This window comes from Pleurodeles waltl, chromosome 3_1, assembly GCF_031143425.1.
Source record: "Pleurodeles waltl isolate 20211129_DDA chromosome 3_1, aPleWal1.hap1.20221129, whole genome shotgun sequence".
NCBI classification, from domain to species: Eukaryota; Metazoa; Chordata; class Amphibia; order Caudata; family Salamandridae; genus Pleurodeles; species Pleurodeles waltl.
In genome coordinates this window covers 939,777,103-939,798,476 of record NC_090440.1, presented here as the reverse complement: position 1 = coordinate 939,798,476, position 21,374 = coordinate 939,777,103, and the positions used below count along the sequence as shown (strand labels likewise).

Genomic DNA, 21,374 nt, shown 5'->3' with positions numbered 1-21,374 from the left:
TACTCATTTTCATCAGGAGACTGCTGGATGGAAGGAAGTTTGTGGCTCCCCTCAGATTTCAGAACTTTCCATCACCAAAATGTGAGGAAAATGTATTTTCCAAATTGCCCCAGAAGTCACTCTATCTGGATTCCCCTAGGTGTCTAGTTTTAAAAAAAATGCACAGGTTTGCAAGGTTTCGGTAGGTGCCAGCTGAGCTAGAGACCAAATCCACAACTAAACACTTTCCAAAAGAAACCGTCAGATTTCAGTGTAAAAATGTTAAGTGTCCATGTTGTGTTTTGGGGCATTTCCTGTCGTGGGCACTAGGCCTACCCACACATGTGAGGTACATTTTTATCAGGAGACTTGGGGGAACAGAGAATAGAAAAACAAGTGTTATTGCCCATTGTCTTTCTCTACATTTTTTCCATCCAAATGTAAGACTTTGTAAGAAAGAAGTCTATTTGAGAAATGCCCTGTAATTCACATGCTAGTATGGGGACCCCGACTTCAAAGATGTGCAAATAACCACTGCTTCTCAACACTTTGGAAATACAAAGGTGATACCTATTTTTCACTCTATATTTTACCAAATGAATTGCTGTATAACCAGTATACAATGAAAACCCTTTGCAAGGTGCAGCTCATTTATCGGCTCTGGGTACCTAAGGCTCTTGATAAACCTAAAAGCCCTCTATATCCCCGCAACCAGAAGAGTCCAGCAGACATAACTGTATATTGCTTTTCAAAAATCTGCCATAGCTGTAAAAAGTTAAAGAAAACGTGGACAGAAATGGCAGTTTTTTTCAACTCAATTTCAATATTTGTTTTATTTCAGCTATAAATAACCCCCTACTGAATTCAGAATTTTGTCTACTTTTCAGAAATGTTTAGCTGCCCGGCATCCACCATTGGTTTCAGGCTCATTTGTCACTGACTGGAAGAAGGCTGGATGCACAAAAATAGTAAAACTGGGGTATGTCCCAGTAAAATGCCAAAATTGTGCTGAAAATGTGTTTTTCAGATTCCAGTCTACCTGCTCCTGAAAGCTGAGAAAATGGTGATTTTAGCACCACAAACCCTTTGTTGATGCCATTTGCTGGGAAACAAACACAAATTTTCTTCTGCAGCACTCCCCCCCCCCCACCATTTTCCTCCCAAAAGAACAAATTTTAGCTGTATTTTGGCTAACTTCTTGGTCTCCTCCAGGGGAATCCACATACTCTGGGTACCTTTCGAATCCCTAGGATGTTGGAAGAGAAGAGAGAAAAAAAAAAAAGGAGGGGGGGAAGGCCTGGAAGCAAAGGGGTTAAAAAGGACATAGGTTATTAAGCTTAACTCTGCATTCCCTTTGCAGCCTATTATAATGATATACACTGCTTACTGTGACACTGTGGGACTCCCACTTCGACGAGGAATGGTTCAAGAATGTGAATCTATGAAAGATACCACAATACTGGAGAAGGGTTTATACTTGCGTGTAATATACTTTCCATTGTATAGGCTTTCATTGTAAAGGCAGAATCATAAATGTCATAAAAGCCTTTTATTGGAAAAGCATTTTCATTATAAAGTTTGTGTTATAAAGCCATTTGTTGCAATGGCGTCTGTAACCAACACCTTTACCTCATTCATGCATCGTGTGACTGGGCTCACACTTGGAGGTATTTTGAAAGCACATTGCGGCCCCCAGGCAGGAAGTCTTGCCCATCCTAAACTGAACGCTTAATTGCACAATTTTATAGTGTGCTATTTCTCACTTTCATACAACTGCAACAAAATAATTTTATAAAGCAAGGAAGCAAGATCCACTGGTTTGCGCAGAAGGGAGTATTAGGGAACATCCTCAAAAACAATGTTCAATGGGAAAACACAACTCGGCCCGAGCAGATACACACCACCTGCAAGTCCAAAACAGACCTCAGCCATCTGCAGTAGCAGCATGGTTTGAAACCTGTCATTTTCGACTGGAACATTCGCTAGCATATTAAAATTGGTTTTAGGTGTCAGAAACCAGTAAGGTCCGGATCAGAATTTCTGATCCACAATGGAAAGAGCTGAAATAAAGGAACTGATAATGTGCAGGTGTGGCACTTATATGTGACTCTGCTCTGTCACTCTTTGGTTGGTATGGTGCCAATAGCTGGGCCCAGGAGCACTACTGAAGAAACATTTCCAGGTCACACCTAGGGAGTATTCAAAGGCAAGTAATCTGCAGTTAGGACTCACAAAAAAAAAAAAAAAAAAAAAACAATGGTTGTGCACCTGTAGTCCTGATTCCACATTCTAGGTGCCTTTACACAAGTCTCAGGCACTTGAATAAATCCTTACTGCGTGTGGGGACCCCCAGAACACCATATATTCTTTCATTTTCATGGAACCAACATCAAAGAGTATCTTTGGCCATGAAACGCCTGACTAAATCTGTTGAATGGAAGGCTCACAAGGTCGTATTTCATGAATGTTTGTCAGAATCTTTCTAAACGGATTCACAGAATAGTATTGCAGCTTCTTTAAATAGAAAGCACAGTGCACGGAGGTTTTAAAAAACCTAAAAGTAAAAATGTGGGTTTAATAATTAAACACAGAAAAAGGAGCCTATTCCTTTAACGACACCAATGAAGAGACATCCGATGCATAACCAGGACTACAAGTACTTAAAATTTTCTTCTGCGTAGGATCTTCATAAATGCTTGAATAGAGTAGCAAAGTCAATAAATAGAAGAGAAACCGCAAGGTAACATAACCCATGCATGTGAATTGATAGATTCCCAAGTGTCTCACGTACAATACTGGCTTTAGCATTGGTGTCTAAAAAGTACCTGCTGAATGTGTGAAGAGACTGCCATGTCGTAGCTTTCCAGATATCTAGGGTGCAGATATTTCACATCCATGCTGACCTCTCCCCTTGCAGAATGAACTTTAAGCTTTCCTGGTAATGGCTGGTTTTAAATGTTGATAATTGTGAAATACAACACACTAGCAATTGTTAAAAAAAAAAAGCTATGAATTTATACTTTTGTGCATCCCTAATGTTGTGCAGTATGTATATACACACAATTTTACATACGCAGACTTATTTAGTACAATTACTTTTGATCAAAATTTCAATGAATAAAGCTGTATATTTTGATGTTTAGCTAAGCCACATTCCTGTGCAAAATGACAGTTTAATTAAGATGGAAGCTAGCTCCGTCTCCCATTTGGTGCCATAGACACACCATCTCCACAGAACAGCTAACCTGTTGCTCTGTTAACCCCTTCTGTGCCGCAGACGTAATGGTTACATCCTGCAGCACAGTGCTGCTGTGCCCAGGACGTAACTATTATGTCCTGGGAACACAGCCCTGTGGGGTTCCCCCCCCCCCCCCCCCAAGGCAGGGATGGAAGAGGAAGCCCTTCCCCTTCCACCCCCGACCCTCCCCTGTGACGTCAGCACGCAAGCGGATTGTCACAGAGCCTCCTCCCAGCGCGATCGGAAGAGAAATGCAAACGTCACTTAAGGGGAGCAACCCCGTATGCAAGGGTCGCTCCCTTGGGGGGAGGGGGTTATTTTACGCCATTTCCAGAACTTTGTCACCGAAATGAGAGGGGAAAAAGTGTTTTTTTGGCCAAATTGAGGTTTGCAAAGGATTCTGGGTAAAAGAACCTGGACAGAGCCCCACAAGTCACCCCATCTTGGATTCCCCTACGTGTCTAGTTTTCAGAAATGTGCTGGTTTGCTAGGTTTCCCCAGGAGCCGGCTGAGCTAGAGGCCAAAATCCACAGGTAGGCACAGTTTCTGTGAAAAAATGTGATGTGTCCATGTTGTGTTTTGGCCATTTCCTTTTGTGGGCGCTAGGCCTACCTACACAAGTGAGGTACCATTTTTATTGGGAGACTTGGGGGAACGCTGGGTGGAAGGAAATTTGTGGCGCCTCCGATTCCAGAACTTTGACACCGAAATGTGAGGGGAAAGTGTTTTTTTAGCCAAATTTTGAGGTTTGCAAAGGATTCTGGGTAACAGAAGCTGGTCAGAGCCCCACAAGTCACCCCATCTTGGATTCCCCATGGTCTCTGATTTTAAAAAATGCACAGGTTTGGTAGGTTTCCCTAGGTGCCGGCTGAGCTAGGGGCCAAAATCTACAGGTAGGCACTTTGCAAAACCACCTGTTTTCTGTAAAAAAAAAAAAAAGTGTCCACGTTGTGTTTTGGGCCATTTCCTTTTGTGGGCGCTAGGCCTACTCACACAAGTGAGGTATCATTTTTATCAGGAGACTTGGGGGAACATAGAATAGCAAAAAAAGTGCTATTGCCCCTGGTCTTTCTCTACTTTTTTTCCTTCCAAATATAAGAGTGTGTGTTTAAAAAAAAAAAACCTCTATTTGAGAAATGCCCTGTAATTCACATGCTAGTATGGGCACCCCGGAATTCAGAGATGTGCATTTTGGAAATACAAAGGTTTTCTTGATAGCTATTTTTTACTCGTTCTATTTCAGCAAATGAATTGCTATATACCCGGTATAGAATGAAAACCCACTGCAGGGTGCATGTCATTTATTGGCTCTGGGTACCTAGAGTTCTTGATGAACCTACAAGCCCTATATATCCCCGCAACCAGAAGAGTCCAGCAGACGTAACTGTATATTGCTTTAAAAAAATCTGACATTGCAGGAAAAAGTTAGAGTAAAACGTAGAGAAAATTTGCTGATTTTTTTTCACCTCAATTTCAATATTTTGTTTTTCAGTTATTTTCTGTAGGAAACCCTTGTAGGATCTACACAAATTACCCCTTGCTGAATTCAGAATTGCGTCTGCTTTTCAGAAATGTTTCAGTTTCTGGGATCCAGCATTGGTTTCACACCCATTTCTGTCACTGACTGGAAGGAGGCTGAAAGCACACAAAAAACAAAAAAAAAAATCGTAAAAATGGGGTATGTCCCAGTAAAATGCCCAAATTGTGTTGAAAAACTGGGTTTTCTGATTCAAGTCTGCCAGTTCCTGAAAGCTGGGACGCTGGTAATTTACCACCGCAAACCCTTTGTTTAATGCCATTTTCAGGGAAAAACCCACAAGCCTTCTTCTGCAGCCCCCTTTTCCCATTTTTTTTTTTTACTGTATTTTAGCTAATTTCTTGGCCTCCTTCTGGGGAGGCCACAAAGTCTGGATACCTCTAGAATCCCTAGGATGTTGGAAAAAAAAAAAAAAAGGACGCAAATTTGGCGTGGGTAGCTTATGTGAACAAAAAGTTATGAGGGCCTAACGTGAACTTCCCCAAATAGCCACAAAAAAAAAAAAAAGGATTGGCACAGGAGGGGGAAAAGGCCTGGCAGCGAAGGGGTTAATGGTATTTTTTTTTCTAAATAAGATGTGGCTGTCAACAAATCATTAAGTCGTGCACTGCTTCACTGCATCCTATTCAAATAGTGTGACACTGTAAACATAACATGTTTGCACATATCTAGGTGGTATTAACATAGAAGGTGCTCAATAATTATTAAAGAAAATGTGATTGTTTTGAGGCAGTGGTTCCCAAACTTTTTTGATCCCCGGCTCCTTTGACCTATTGGCCGTGGCTCCCCGTTATGTTACTTTTTTTGGCGGGTGGGGGAACGTAATCCCAGCCTGTACCTGTACCTACACTATTTACCGTTTGTCTTCTTTATTCTCTCCTTCACGTTGCTGAAAACCATTTATTGGAAAAAAATTGTTACAGGGATATTATTAATGGTACTTTGGCGCCCTCCGCTGGTCAGAATAATTAATGCAGGGTGTTTTTTTCCAATACCACGAGGAAAAGCTACCGATTCAAAACACCTCCGAGTGGTTTCCAGACTGTGTGCGGCGCCCCTGGCTAGTTTTGACGGCGCACCAGGGAGCCGCGGCGCACAGTTTGGGAACCACTGTTTTGAGGCAATGACACTCGGTGAAGGAATGATACATTGGGTCACACCACAATGATTCTACAAAACATCTATTTCCTGTGCAATAATTGTGTATAGGGAAGGCAGAGAAATCAAACACCCTCTCAGTAAAAATGGATTCAAAGGTTGCAGTGACTGATGTTAAACACAAATATACAGCCCAACCATGATTTTCATGTTATATACTGGTTAGTAGGTCAGGTCTTATCAGGACACCGGTGACTAACTTAACTCCAGAGAAGTGGTAGTGGTGGGGCGTGGCGTCGCTGAACGTCCAAACAGGTTGGTCATTCTCATTCAGCAGGCTCCTAGATCAGGAATCTGTATACCAAGACCTGTGCGTGGCATGGATAGTTCAGTTGGTCCTACTCTGCCTGGCAATGATATGCATTTCAACCTGACATGTACGAGCCCACCCATCTCACTCACCATGTCACACACCCTTGGGGGTGTCAGCTCCCATCAGATGAGTTCACGTGACAATTTCACTTATGGCGACGGATATTAAAAGCATCAATGGGTTGTAAAATCTGACTAATACATATCTTTACAATATTTCTAGACATATATGAATTGCCTCACCACTGTGCCATTTGAACGATCTGTTCTCTCCCTGCAGTATTGTTTGCAGAATAATCAGCATATTTGGAACCTGTGCTAAAACTACCCAGAATGTGAAAATGTTTTTTGCACATCATTAACTTTTTTTTTTTACTTAATTACAACAGGGAGAAAATTAGTTCAGCGGTGCTAGTTCTTTTTGAATAAGACATGCTGTCTCTAAAATAAGCACACAAGAGGATTACACACGTTTGTTAAAAACATACCTTTATACAAGATTTTCACACAAAAAAAAAAAAGTATCCCGCAACGGAGATCTGCACACCACTGCTTTGAAACAAGGAAAACCTGCATATTAAACCATTCATCAAAATAGCTAAAACATACTAAAAGAAAAGTGTGTGGATAAATTGCTGCAACTAGAAATATAACATTAACAGACAACAGAACAGACTTTAAGGTGTAAAATTGTTAACCATGAAAACTTCTTTGCACTCATTTAAAAACTTTAAAGTTACTGTAGGTGACAGCATTTTTTTTTTTTTTTTTAATCCTAGATTCAGGGGCTTTGTTTCAAATTGTTAAGTAGACTAGCAAAGGCAAAAGAATACACTAACATATAGTAGACTGGAAACATGTTTAATCTGTAACCAGGCTAAACTAAACAAATGTGATGGGAACATTTGAAAAAAGTTTAGAGTCACTATAAATAAAATTTGAAAAAAAAAAAAAAAACATTCTGGATTTACCTTCAAACATTTTTTCCAGGGATGACAAATCCATTTTTCTCCAACAAATAAGCACCTTTTCACTATTATTATTCCCATCATATGGCCAACAAATCTACGGGTTTGGAAATACTGTGTGGGGAGGCATTTGTTTTGCCTCAGTTTAAAACGGAAAGCAACCAAATGTTTGAGGTTGCCAAAAGGTGAGCACTCTGCCTATATTGCTAGAAACAAACTGGTCATACATCCAAATACACATTACAATTTGCCTTACAAAGAATGGTTTTATGAAAGCCCCTCTACCGTTTAATTGAATGAAATCCAAATGTTTTAATTTACAAATGTTTAAACATAAATCCTACTTTCTACGTTCCGTCATGTTAACTATTACCTCACCACCCTATCCCACCCACATGTTCAATTCTCTAGAGCAGTGTTGTCCAACCTTTTTATCGCCGCGGACCAGTAAATGTTTGATAATTTTTCCGTGGCCCGCTTGTCCCATTGTGTGACAAGCGGGCCACGGAAAAATTATCAAACATTTACCGCCCGCCACAGTGGGGTGGCCCGTGCCGATTGATCCATGGACTGGCACCGGTCCGCGGCCCGGGGAACACTGCTCTAGAGCACAAGTTAAATGTTATTTTTTGTATTGCAACAGTATAACACTTCAGAAAAACGTTCTTGTTAAATGTACCCATTTATGGCACAATTACACCAATAACATACAGCAGAGTATCAAATCATTTAACACTGTTTCAGTAACCAGTCTTCACTGAAGAGTGGTAATGTGTGTGCGGGGGGTGGGGGACGTCAGGGTTCTATCTATTTGCAGATGTTTTACACAACGTTAAACATACAAATGACTTTTCACGATGCCCTAGCCACAATTAAGAAAATATCCAAAAAGACCTGTTTAAAAAAGAAAAAGTATGCCACTTTAGTGGATGACCACTGCACTAAACGTACAAATGTATTTTTTAGCGGCCTACTATTTGTTTGCTGTGTGGATAGGACAGAATAATGGTATGTGAACAAGTTACGCATGAAAACACTCACTGCCCTCAAAACCTAAGGCCTAGGACCTTGACCTAGATCTGGAGTGTGATCGAGAATGCGATTTAGATCTGTTTTGTCCTTTTTTTCTTCCATCCCTCTCATATCGTGAGCTTGGTTTATGACTTCTTGAACCAGTTTTAGACTTAGAGTGAGACCGAGAACGCGATTTCATTTTCATTGCCTTTTTTGATGGGGATCTCGACCGTGACCTTGAATTAGACCTGGAAAAAGATCGGTTTCGGCGGTTTAATCTGCAAGTTAAGAAATAACAAAATAAGCATTGTTATGAACAATCTCTTTTCCTTTCACCAATAAATGTACAAATAAAGTTTGTCTAACCTACTCCAAGCTAAGGAATGGTTTTAATACTTTAATTTCAGCGCTATCACTTTACCCATTCCTCTTTCAGAACTCAAAAAGAGCTGCGTTTAGATACATTTGAGAGCAGCCAAATACCAGCAGTCACATTACTCACTTAAAGCGAACACACGGCACCTACTGATCTGAGCATTCAACTATTGCCCAAAAACTTCTGCCATGTTTTTCCACACTTCATTGAAGATAATTTTTAAAATAATTTACCACTTTAAAGAAAAGCAGGCAAAGTAAAACCTCAGCCCATTACTAGTCTAAGAAATAATTTTCAAATGGATACTTGCAGTATATATTTCATGGGAATAACCTACCTGCCGTGGTCTGAATGTGTTCTGCTGCGCCTTGATGGTTTTTCAGATGGGCGGCTGGAGGAAGAGAAAAAATGAGTCAGGAAACATCCTGCTTGATATTTTTCACAGCTGGAAACACTAAAAAAGGCAGTTATTAACCTGCCATTTCCGCTTTAACACTCGTTAATACCGCTTAAAACAAAGAATAGTAAAAACTCCCTGATTTACTGGGTCGATACAATTATATATAGAGCTAGGGTAGTGGAATGATTATGTAGCAATAACCAGCCTTTTTTTTGCTCTACACCAAGCCAAAGCAACATATTGTACCAGACAGCATTCTATTTTGCATTAAGCACTGTCAACTTGAACACACTACACAACTGGGCGCAACACATTGAAACCATGAGTTGGTGGCTTTTTACCCAATACAACTGAGTAGCTTCTCAGAAGTTCACAGCTCATTCTCCACCGAACACATTTAAACACATCAAAATGATAGTCAAAATGGGGAGCACCCTTGTCTTCCATTCCAGCATTTGTGACCCCAAGGCATCATGGTAAATGCAGACATTAGCACGATTAAATCAAAATGATAGGCAAGATTAAAAGATGTAGTAGATAACGGGAAAAAAAAAATGGGGTGGAAATTTGTCGGAACCTAAAAATAAGTTTGGCTATTGAAAACGAAAAATTCTCAGAAGCAAAGCTTTTGAAAAGAAAAAAAAGTAATCATGAAAAGGGACTTCCAAATCAAGTTAGAGAAATGTCAGATATGGAATGGTTCACTACCAAACCACCTCATACACTTATTTGAGATTTTGGGTGGCAGGGGAGTGCAAAATATACGTGCGCGCACACACAGCACAAAGCATTAACTTAATTTAAATAAAACTTAGTATTTAGTGATGGTACAGTGTAAACTACCAAGGTTTCAGTGATGCGACAGGCATACAAGCATCTATCTAGTCTGGAAGTTCACTAATGGGAATTTTATACCCCGTGCCTCAACCTCATTTACCCAATTCTTGCAATAGACACCACAATTTCCAAACGTGACAGCTCAGTTGAGCTAGAAGGGTGAAAATACTAAATTGTAATGTGGCAAGAAATTCACAAGTTAAGCAAAAGCTACTGCAATTTATTAATCTGCAGTCCACCAAGCCAAAAAAAAACTAAAAAAACATACCTGCAGCTTAAAATAGGAACGTTGTAAAATTGTGCATGTAGGAGTTGGTGTGTGTATTATTATATACACAAAAAAAAATCTATAGATCCATTGGTGATCTCTTCCTGATATGCGACGTTGAAGAACTGGCTCAAGAATTCTTTGCATAATATAAACATTCATTGAAAGATTCGTGGTAATCATGCACTACTTGGCTCTTATATTAAATTGGAATATCACCTACAAATAAGTCTGCACGGATATTTTTTTATAAAAAATACATTACTAGCACATAACTTGTGAACAGGGCATCGGAGTTGTCCGAGCCACTATTTAATTGTATCAAAATGATTGGGCAAGCTGGCCCAAATACCCCTCCCCGGAATCAGGGGCATATTGGATTCGGACAAACCGGGCTTTTCCCCCACCACAGACTTAGCAGAGTAGAGGTGGTTAAACCCTTGCCTGCTAAAGTGTAATTAGGCATGAGCTCCTTTTTCACTCTGTAAAATGATTTGTAACAGTACTTTAATACTGTAGTGCCATGGAATTTGATCTTTGGTCTCCATTATGAATGTGTAAACAAGTCAGTTACCGTGCTTTAAAGAGCACAATTTATTTAGCAATATAAGTTAATATACTGTGCATCAACCTATAAAAATGGGGCAATGAAAAACGATATGAACACAAGTTCAAATAACATACACAAAGGGGCAAACGATTCATCCCTGCACGAACTCTAACAAGTGCAAAAAAAAAAAAAAACTCAAATTCAAGAGTGACGCAAATTCGCTTACTACTTAGGACTGTATGATCTTCTGTAGTTTTGCTCAAAAGAACGACTTCTGGACCGTCTCCTCTCATAACTTCTGCTTCTGGATCTCCGACTGTATCGATCATAATCATCATCATAATTTGAAGAACCATATTCACTTCTTCCTTCCTTTGTTTTCATTTGATTGGGTGCTGAGGGGAAAAAAAACATGATATAACTAAAACATCAAAACCAAAAATAAACAGACGAGGCAGTCAAATATTTATTGCAAATTAGGATTTAGGATTAAGTACAAGAGCTATGCAGTCCATATTCTGCATCTCACTGCAAAATTGTTCTTTGTACTCCACGTGGGCACTCAAATACCAGTCTGAAACAAATGTACTCTCATACTTGCAGCCTACACACAAATGGACGAATCCTTAGCTTTCTTCTAAAAACACTTTCTGCTAAGTGAGCAAAGTAACATGTAAACTTGAAGGACCAAAAGACAACAACATACCCGCTAGCCACTCCTTTTTAGATATTGGATTGGCAACACCAGCTACTCAGAATGTACATAAGCTGCATCAACAATACCCAATTAATTCACATAAGGCTTGATTAATGCCACAATTTAATGAAGCCCAAGTTGCCATTATAAACCATGCAGACTAAAAACGCACACATCCTTCTGAATCATCACCGGCCGTAATCTGACTTTTATTACAGGAGACTTGAATATTTGGATTTCGTAAAAGCTTTCGATTGGGTGGGTCCCGTAAAAGCAGCCACCAGCGACTTTAATCCCCAAACACCCCATTAGTTTTTCATAACAAACATTTTACAGCCGAATGCAAACTGCACCCACTTATTGCTCAACGGGTTGACATCTCAAAAACGGCTTTTGTTATTTTTCAAACAGTTGTATACAATCCATCAGGACCATGTAGGAAGCAGGAGTTGCAGAGTAAAGCCATTTTCTCTTGCCACTAAATTTAAAGGCTTCGTCTTTAACCAGGTGCTACACAATATCATAACATAATGTTCTTTCAAGTGATCAGACGATAAACACTGCAGATAAAACCAGGTATTATTATCAGTTTAGTCTATGAACTCCAGCAAGCCGATGTAGCAGTCAACCTCAAACATAGGCCATTTTGAAAGGATACCATGACAGCAAACTGGTATAAAAACTCAGTTACCCTCAAATAAGCAACTGAAAAAGGATACATGCTTTTCTCATTCACTTACTTTTTCGATCACCCTGCGCGAACTGGATTTCGATTTGGCGACCACAAACCCACTTCTTGTCCAAATTATGTAGCGCATCCTCTGCATCACGAACATCTTCAAATGTGCCAACTGTTAAGGTACTTGATAATTTTGGGAGTTGCGTAGAAACGCTGACAGTTAAGACCCGACACCCCGCCCCCCCCCAAAAAAAAGATAGTGCACAGAGATATATTGCTTTAAACTATATATATATATATATACATATATATATATAAATATATATATATATATATATATATATATATACATATACACATATACACACACACACACCACAACAACATCGCAAACTCAGTGCTGTTTCAAGAATACACATACCTATGCGAGACTCTTGCATGGCAACAGGTGTAACAATACCTCGGCATATTAAAATATAATAGCTAACTGAAGTTTAATAGCGTATCGTTCTACAATATGCTGAGTACAGCCTTTTCCATGCCTCATTTATATCTCCTAAACAACTTTGTGGAGTTTCTACATAATTAAAGGCAATTATAGGCATATTAAACTTGAACACAATCTGCAACGTCTCGTGTATTCAATTAGTTTATGGCCGATAAAAACCTGTAGTAACTAGACTTGATTATTAACCTTTAACTATCAGAATTCAAGTCCCCACATTGCTACTGATATAGTAAGTGCTTTCTCATGCTATCCAAACTAGCACGATTTTGCAACGTTCTAAAAAAAAAAAAAAAAACACACACACCACAACAGCATGTCTAAATTTGATAATCTCTCTACTTAAAAATAAAAAACAGAGTTTGTCCAGAGCATAACTGCACGAGGGATGAGGGTTGCCTAAAAAATGCTCCTCTATATTTAACATAAGGGTACGGCTAGATTAGCTGCACCTGTCCATACAATGTGCTGCACAGGAGATCCAAATTTTAACAACTGGTGCGTAGATATTCTGATATCAAAATATATTCAGTACTGGAAAATAATTTGCACTGGGAATTACTAGAAGAGTGGCAAGGATGGCAGTTCAAGTGGGACACAGACCTTATTTATCATGCAAGAGAGATCATGCCAAAGCAAGTACTCTTCAGAAAGACAAAATATATCCATTTCATGTGTGTGCTTGGAAAGCACGTTGCAGATCTTTGATGAGGCCCCAATACAACGTGACTAGACATTCATTGTTAAACTACATTAGAACACATATTGTCTAAGTCAATAGGTCTTGCCCATGCAAGATCTTTTGGCTGTGTCAAAGTTTCACCAATGTTGTACAACCACGTACCTGATGAGCAACATGACATACGGGTGGGCCTCGAGTGCTAGTTTGGTCAACGCTGACCACATCATTGCATTTATTTATTTTTTTGCATTGAACAATACTGCACAACACCCCATCACCTCAAAAAAATCCCCAGACAATGCCACAGAGTACCGCTATGTGGCTTGGTCAATTTGTTGGTTCAACTGACCGCATCAGTTTTTGAACATGCATAATTAAACACTCACAAAACTAACATCTCGCACAGGCCAGACCGAATGGTTTTGCCAATGCTGTTTAAATTAAAGCATAAAACCCATGTCCAACAAGCAGACAGGGTTGCTATATAAAGAGAGAGGAGGGTATGGACAAACTAGGAAAGGAGGTCCAAGGGCAAAGTGTTTTCTACGTTCCGACTCACTAAACCCGTTACCAGGATGGCTGTATGTTTATCGAGTACAGAAACAACCCAGATGTTTTTGCATAGGAGAGACCCACTGGCTTTGCAGATTTTGTTTTAATGTTGCTTGTGTAGCTAGCTGGTTTTCCCCACCAGAGGCAGTAAGGTTTGTTTTCTTGGACTACCTTATTCCGACACACCTGCCCCACGGGCGTCTGACCATTTTTTGGGGCCCTAGACTACTTGTGCCCTTCTCTAGCAACTGCCTGGCACCCTGCTAGTGCCTCTGCGCCAATAACCCCGGAGGAGGAGGAGAAATTGGGATGGGGTGTTGTTCAAACTACACTATAGAAGGTGGTCAGCAAAACAAAGCTGAAGCAGTGGGGAAAGCAACGAAAAGGAGACTGACGCAAACATGTAAGCTTAGTATGTGGCACGAGTAGAAGAAAATAGCTTAAGGCAGAAAATGCGAGCAGCGGAGGGACGACCAGAAAGCGAGGAAGCTGCACCAGGGCCATTCTCCTGGGGAGGGAGAAACGCAAGAAGCAGTAACGTCAGTACTCCTGGCCAAACAAGGGCCAGTTAACTAGAGTGAAAATCACACCAACAAATGGTAAGTAACTGGTGGACTCTAAGATCCCTCTAAGCTACTGCAGTTCTTCATAAGAAAAAAGCTTAAAATCATGGCTCTGATGTTTTACAAATATCCATGCTACTCAGTTTGGTGAGCCAAAGTATTAGGAGTCTATATGGATGTTGTGATGTAGTTTGTGTGGGAGGGAGTGGGTGAAAGAGAGAAAAAAAAAAAAGGGGAGAGTTACATATAAAAAAACACAACATACATGCCCTGAAGTGAAGTATTACTGAAACTCAAGAGGGCTATACTCCTCAGACAATTCCAAACGTCAACTCACCCCGGCATTTCGTGAAACAGATTTTAATTCTTCCTCAACAAATTAAATGCAATTAAAGAAGATTATCAAATTGCTTTCAAAAGACTCAGTGAAAACTAAAGAGCTTTGAGAAATGTACTTGTTGCATCATGAAGATGAGGCCAATTCACCAAATGACACAAATATACTGAACAACAACTGCCCACAAGTTTTTCTGCTCACCAAGCCCAAATTGAGTACTTACAAAAGATAGATCAATGATCTTGGCATTGTAGGATACATCTGGCACGACTTCTTTGTCTTGGCCATTCAACTCCATCTTGACCTTTAATTCTAAGTGCTTGTCAGAAGGACTTGTCATGGTGTGCTTGCCCAATGGTTTAATCTTTTACTTTGACCAAAATCTTTTCCCCCTTGTGTAGATAAACCGAAGCTTTGTCTCCTATCACCGCTTGTCCTTCTTCCAGCTTTTCTTTACTTGTCTTTTCCCAATCTTTCCCTTCTTTTCCAGCCTGATCATTAAGAGGCCTTTGGCTTGTCTACTTGTGTTAATTGTTGAACTCTACTCTAAAGGTTCTTTCATGCTTTCTCTTTGCGATTCGCCTTTACTGTACAGCTTTAGAATCTCTGAGGTAACAACAGAGGACAGTAAAATTAGGGGACAGTTTAATAACATGACCACAAATTGTTTTCCAGCAAGTGATTGAAATTCTTTTAGATTTTTAAGCAGAAAGCAATATCAATCACATGTATTAAAACAAGGTTGCGTAATTAAATACACAATGTATTTGTGATTAAACATTTAACTTTAATCACTCCACTAATACTAAATATAAAAATATTTAGATGTAAGGTTTAGTATTAAATATGCAGTTTGAATTATAAGGATGAAATTAACAGGATGGCAAATCTCACAATTCAACCTTAGACAAAGACAATAAACATGCATATCAATCGTGTTAGGTTGGTTACCTCTTACTCATTACTTGCATTTCAAATTCGAAAAACCTCTCACCAATCAGCCATCTTGAGGAAAGGATATTGTACATATGCAAACCCTCTTGGGCGACGAGTGTAGAAATCAAGTGGAACATACACATCAACTATTGGCCCATAACGGCCAAATTCACGACGCAAGTCTTCCGATCTGAAAAATAACATTAACACACTGTAGTTCAGTGTTCTTTCACAGCAGCTCAAACTAGATGCAATGGTAAAGTTCCATGTAAAAATGTTTGTTGATTGGAAAAAAGTTGGAAAGAACAATATAAACTTGGGTCTTGCATACCGGCTGAATGTTTTGTATGTTAACGACCATAAACACTGACGTCAGAATGTACCCACTTAGCCCCAAAACAAATCTTTAAAAAACTATTGCGACATACAGCATTGTGTGCAAAGTACTATGCTGAACACAAAAGTACTCCTTTAAAAGGAAAGCAAGTCTCTAGCGTATTAAACACGCAAAAGGACAATTAAATCGACCACAAAGGTTCAAGAGTTAAAGTAAAATTTTCAGACACCATCTTTTTTCAATATTATCCCAATGTATTCTGCTCCACAAGCAAAGAAACAAGAGAGCAAATACTAGATTCGATTTAAGCTCCTACACGTTTTTTTTTATCATTTCAACAAAATAATTAGAAACACTGCATTCATGTTAATATGCGCAGAGCCAGTTGGGGAAGTTGGCGTAATAGTCAAACAGGCAGCTACAAAATGGAAATACAACACAATACTCAATCCTTTGCTTGTCGAATTCACCTCACATACAAATCACACACTAATATATTACAATGAGGAAGCCCGCGAGATGTAAAGATGGTGGGAGAACATCTTGACCTGCTGTTGAATTATCAGACCACTAAAGGCAACAGGGCTTGCTTAGTTTAACCCCATCTGTGCCCAGGACGTAATGGTTATGTCCTGAAGGCACAGTGCTTGCGCTCCCTCTGTGGGGTTCCCCCCCAAGGCAGGGATGGAGGGGGGGTGGGGTGCAGAAACCTCTAGGCACCAGGGATAAAAAAATATATATTTTAGAGGTGGGGAACGACCCCTTAGGCAGGGGTCGCTCCCATAGGGGGCAAATTATATTTAGGCCATTTCTGCCCCCCTAGGGGGCAGATTGGCCTATTTTTATGAGGCCAATCTACCCCCAAGGGGGACAGAAACCATTAGACACCAGGGTTTTTTTTTTCTTTCGTTAATTTCACGCAAGGGGAGCGACCCCTTAGGCAAGGGTCGTTTCCCTGGGGGGCAAATTTATTTTGGGCCATTTCTGCCCCCCTTGGCGGGCAGATCAGCCTATTTTAATTAGGCTGATCTGCCCCCAAGGGGGGCAGAAACCACTAGGCACCGGGGAATTTTCTTTTTTGTTTTGTTTTACGGATGGGGAGCAACCCCTTAGGCAAGGGTCGCTCCCCTGGAGGGGCAAATTGTTTTTAGGCCATTTCGGCCCACTTTGGGGGCAGAAACCACTAGGCACCAGGGATCTTTTTTTTTGCGCAGTCACGCAAGGGGAGCGATCCCGTAGGCAAGGGCCACTCCCCAGGGGGGTGGAGAGAATTTATTTTAGGCCATTTCTGGCCCACCCTCTCCCCCCGGCTGATCTAGAGGCCAAAATCCACAGGTAGGCACTTTGCAAAAAACACCTGTTTTCTGTGAAAAAAATTTGGTGTCTCCACGTTGTGGTTTGGGCCATTTCCTTTCATGGGCGCCAGGCCTACCCACACAAGTGAGGTACCATTTTTATCGGGAGACTTGGGGGAACACAGAATAGCAAAACAAGTGTTATTGCCCCTTGTCTTTCTCTACATTTTTTCCTTCCAAATGTAAGGCAGTGTGTAAAAAAGACGTCTATTTGAGAAATGCCCTGTAATTCACATGCTAGTATGGGCACCCCGGAATTCAGAGATGTGCAAATAACCACTGCTTCTCAACACCTTATCTTGTGGCCATTTTGGAAATGTAAAGGTTTTCTTGATAGCTATTTCTCACTCTTTATATTTCAGCAAACATTCTTTAAGTAATATCAAAAGATTAAATGCATTATTCAATGGCAGGATGTATTTTGTGTTGTTGCACTTCCTCAGAACAGTTGCAATTTTTTTATTTTGTCATCTTGTAAATGGACAGGAAGAAGTAAAGAAACATGCAACTCATGTTCCAATAAATCAAGAACTTCATGCAGCTCAAAAACTGAATAAATGCGACATAATTTTAGACTGTTCGTTTATTCAATGATTTTGATTCAAATGCCTTCATAGCAATTACAAGCCATCATCTCAGTGGAGGCTGTTTGGAACTGCCCCAAATAACCAACAAAAGGCTCGGCACAGGAGGGGGAAAAGGCCTGGTGGCAAAGGGGTAATATGCATGTGATCCACGATTTCTAAATGGCAGGTCGCAGTGAAAATCAGCTAATTACTTTCACAGAATTGTAAACTGCTGCAAAACAAGGTTTTTTTCTTGAATATCTGTCTGCCTATAACTAGACATTTGCCCAATGGGTCAATTGCCCTTAGTTTGTCCTTGGCGCGCTGAAAAGTTTAGGTACATTAACGTCAAGGCCTCTTGGATTAGGGCCACAATCAGTTTTCTGGTTTAGCAGTGCACCAGCAGTGTGATATTTTCCTGTGTATTTGGTTTAATTTGATTATAACAAGTCCCTGTGGTACAAAAATCTAGAAATATTGGTTATGTGCACCGCCCGGGTATAATTATGCCTTAAATCATTAATAGTTGGTATTTTGCAAGGCCCTACAGCAACCCTTTAAACCAGAAATCTTCTGCTTGGCGCCAAAGTCGCACAGGCAAACGTTTTAACACTTAGTAGCCCCAGCCTTCAGTGTAGCACCATGGGCAAAGGGTGGAGGAGGTGGCAGAAGGAAAGACTGGAAGGTGGGCAGTGACAGGGAGGCGATCAGAAAAGTACAGCTGATGTTCCAGTCCAGAGCAAGCCAACCAAAGCTTGACGCCTACGCCCTAGTTAGTATAGACTGTAAACTAAACTTACGTGTACTAAATTTACTCAGTAATGCTCATTAACTAAACAGCTATCGGCTACCTTGGATGCCTGGTAACTGTATAAAATGGTACATGTATATAGTTTGAGCACTCATAACAGCACAACTCATTGGATATCAAACCGCTCTACGCTGCTTAAGATTGGGCAGTGATATGGGGCATTTTGGTGACTGGGGATCATCAAAAGAGCAGAGGCTAGAGCGTCTGCTTTCGCGGCATTTCTACCGACAGAAGAGAACAGCGAGTATGGTGCTCCGGCACAGTGAAACCCTAAGTAGGATGCTTGCTATCTGCAGCCAAGATGAACCACCAACCCATTGCAGTCTTGCAGAGCGTGTAGGACCACTCAGTGTCAATGTTACGTAAACGCAATGTAACATTAGGGGCATGTTACAGACAACTGTAACCACTTACCTAAACGTTGTGTTGTTTAATCAATGAGATCTAAAACCCCTTAACCAGCCACGGAGGGACAACTTAAAGACATCAAATAAAGCCGTAGCTTCTCAGGTTGTTCATCGTTTGAGCTACACAGCAGAGAAACATCGTCAATTGGCTGCTAACATACGACTTGCACTATCTGCTGTGTAGGAACACCAAACTCATTCGGTAGATCAAGTTACTACTCCCCAATACTGCTGAGATAAAGCCGCAGTCAAACGCTACTCTGGAAATCCTTGTGCCTTTCCTGTTCTAAACTAAATCGTAATATATGTATCTTTCAGTGCTATAAAGCGTTTAGTGAAGGAAAGGGGCTCAAGAGATTCTGGTCGGCGTTCACTCGATCCCAATAAACAGAATGCTATCTGGTCACTACACAGTATGGTACCTGACCCAGCCATAAGATTCAACCGAAGATATGTTGTAATTGGGCGTCCTTGCATAATACTGTGATGATGTATCTTTCTGTTCTACATAGTCTCAGACAAGTAAATCCATCCAAATCTGAGTTCTTGATTGCTCGACAGAATGCGCGTCTAAATGCGGATTTTTGACTTTAGACTGTGCAAAATACTCATCATTTATTGGGTTAAAATGTACAATCTTAAACCAGCTTTCATAACATTTTACATTTTAATCGCCTGGTAAACAATCATCTCACGCACCTTTACTGTGCTTTAATTTTGCTTTGCAATAAGTTCCCTAAAGCGATAATGTACGTTTTGCCTAACGCTTTAAGAAAAAAACTGGGCGTAGCTGAAACCACTTCGTGCCGTTACAACTGAGCGTGGTGTAGCGGATTCCACAGCTACTTACCACGCTGTAAGTGCTGAACACCCTCAACTATCCTTTCAGCTAACATTACATCGGAGTTGTGCTTTTCTTCACAACAGGAGGGTCCAGTCTTTGCATGCCGGGTACCAATAAAACAGAAAAGTGAAAACATACTGCGCTTTTATTCCCACTACAGTCCTATTTAATCATAGCAAAAAATGTAGTGCCAAAATCTGGCGCGTCCTGCCGTCTTCTACCGTTCAGTGATTTTACTTTAACTGCACGCATTCAAGGCGCACGCGTTACCCTGAAGTACCGTTCAGACGACCTGCTCTAAACGAATCTTAAACGTCAAAACTCGAGATTTATACAAAAGCATACCGGTAGCGCACCTAGAGTAGCGTACCAAGACGACAACCTCATATGAGCTGCGGAAAAACTTTCAAAGCAGGATTTACTGCACAGCAAATAATATTTACCCGGCTGATTCAAGAGCTAGTTGCAAAGCGCAACCATTTCTCATCCAAAAAGCTTGCGCGATACCTGCTTAGGTACTTCCAGATAACATACCACCCAAAAAGGCGGATACACCGTGTGCCAGTCGGCAATTGCCTCGTGGCTGCGGTCCAACTCAAGCTTTTGCTGATAGGCTACCTAGCTCGGCACCCAGGTTGGCTTACAGGTCGAGAAGAAATAAGCGCCATTGTTTCCTTCGGGTTGGGTTGATTCCCGGTGTCTGCGTTCCAGAGGGGACCGTTGAAGGCGGGAACCACTAGCCGTGCAAAAAAAAAAAAACTAAACAGAAAATCTGAAATACATCCCTGATTGTTGTGGTACAAACCTAGTGTCGTCCGCTACGTTCCTGACGAACAGAGAAGTGTTTGGGGGCCGCAGGTAGCGGGACATTGCGGCAAAAAAACGGAGAGCGGCCTCAGAAGCGTCTTTAGCAGCGAAAATCCAACCGTCGGTGCGCGAGGTGCAGGAAAGGAGGCAGACACTCAGGGTGAGCGAGACCACGGAGGCTGCGGTGTACGTACGACGGATGTGCGTCACAATTGCGCGACTGCTTAAACCTCGCGTTGGCAGGGGAGTGTACGTAGCGGGTGTTTCAAGATATATATGTTTATTTATATGTCTTTCTTCTGGTTGTTAAAGAATTGTCATTAACAAAGGTTGCCGTCCGAGAACGAACGTTAGGAGTGAAGCGGCATTACGTTATACTACGTGTCTGATAAAATGTGGAAAATAATATCTAGGTATTAAATATGAGACTGTGGGCGGTCAAATGAGGTTGGCAATAGAGTTCAATTTCATGTCGGCATTGAGCTCGGCTCCTGCATCAACTGAACCAACCATCAACAACAGAAAGCTCCAGCCCCGCGTTCCAAGCACTGTTGGACGAGAAGCGGAAGTGGGGGAGTGTGCTTTTGAGAGAGTAGAATAAAGAGGAAACCAATTCACTATGCAAAACAGGCACGTCTCCGGGATTCTAGGGGTCTAAG

General features: G+C 40.9%; 1 protein-coding gene across 1 annotated transcript; it reads right to left on the bottom strand.

The window, feature by feature from the left end:
- Window positions 1-6,692: 6,692 nt before the first annotated feature.
- Window positions 6,693-20,949, bottom strand: SRSF10 (serine and arginine rich splicing factor 10). Its single transcript, XM_069223956.1, has 6 exons — window positions 20,714-20,949; window positions 15,674-15,778; window positions 12,075-12,178; window positions 10,864-11,032; window positions 8,920-8,973; window positions 6,693-8,484 (listed from the first exon to the last, which is right to left on the bottom strand). Exons 1-6 carry the CDS (start codon window positions 20,776-20,778, stop codon window positions 8,253-8,255), a joined length of 729 nt encoding a protein of 242 aa, XP_069080057.1. The 5' UTR covers window positions 20,779-20,949; the 3' UTR covers window positions 6,693-8,252.
- Between the last annotated feature and the right edge of the window lie 425 nt (window positions 20,950-21,374).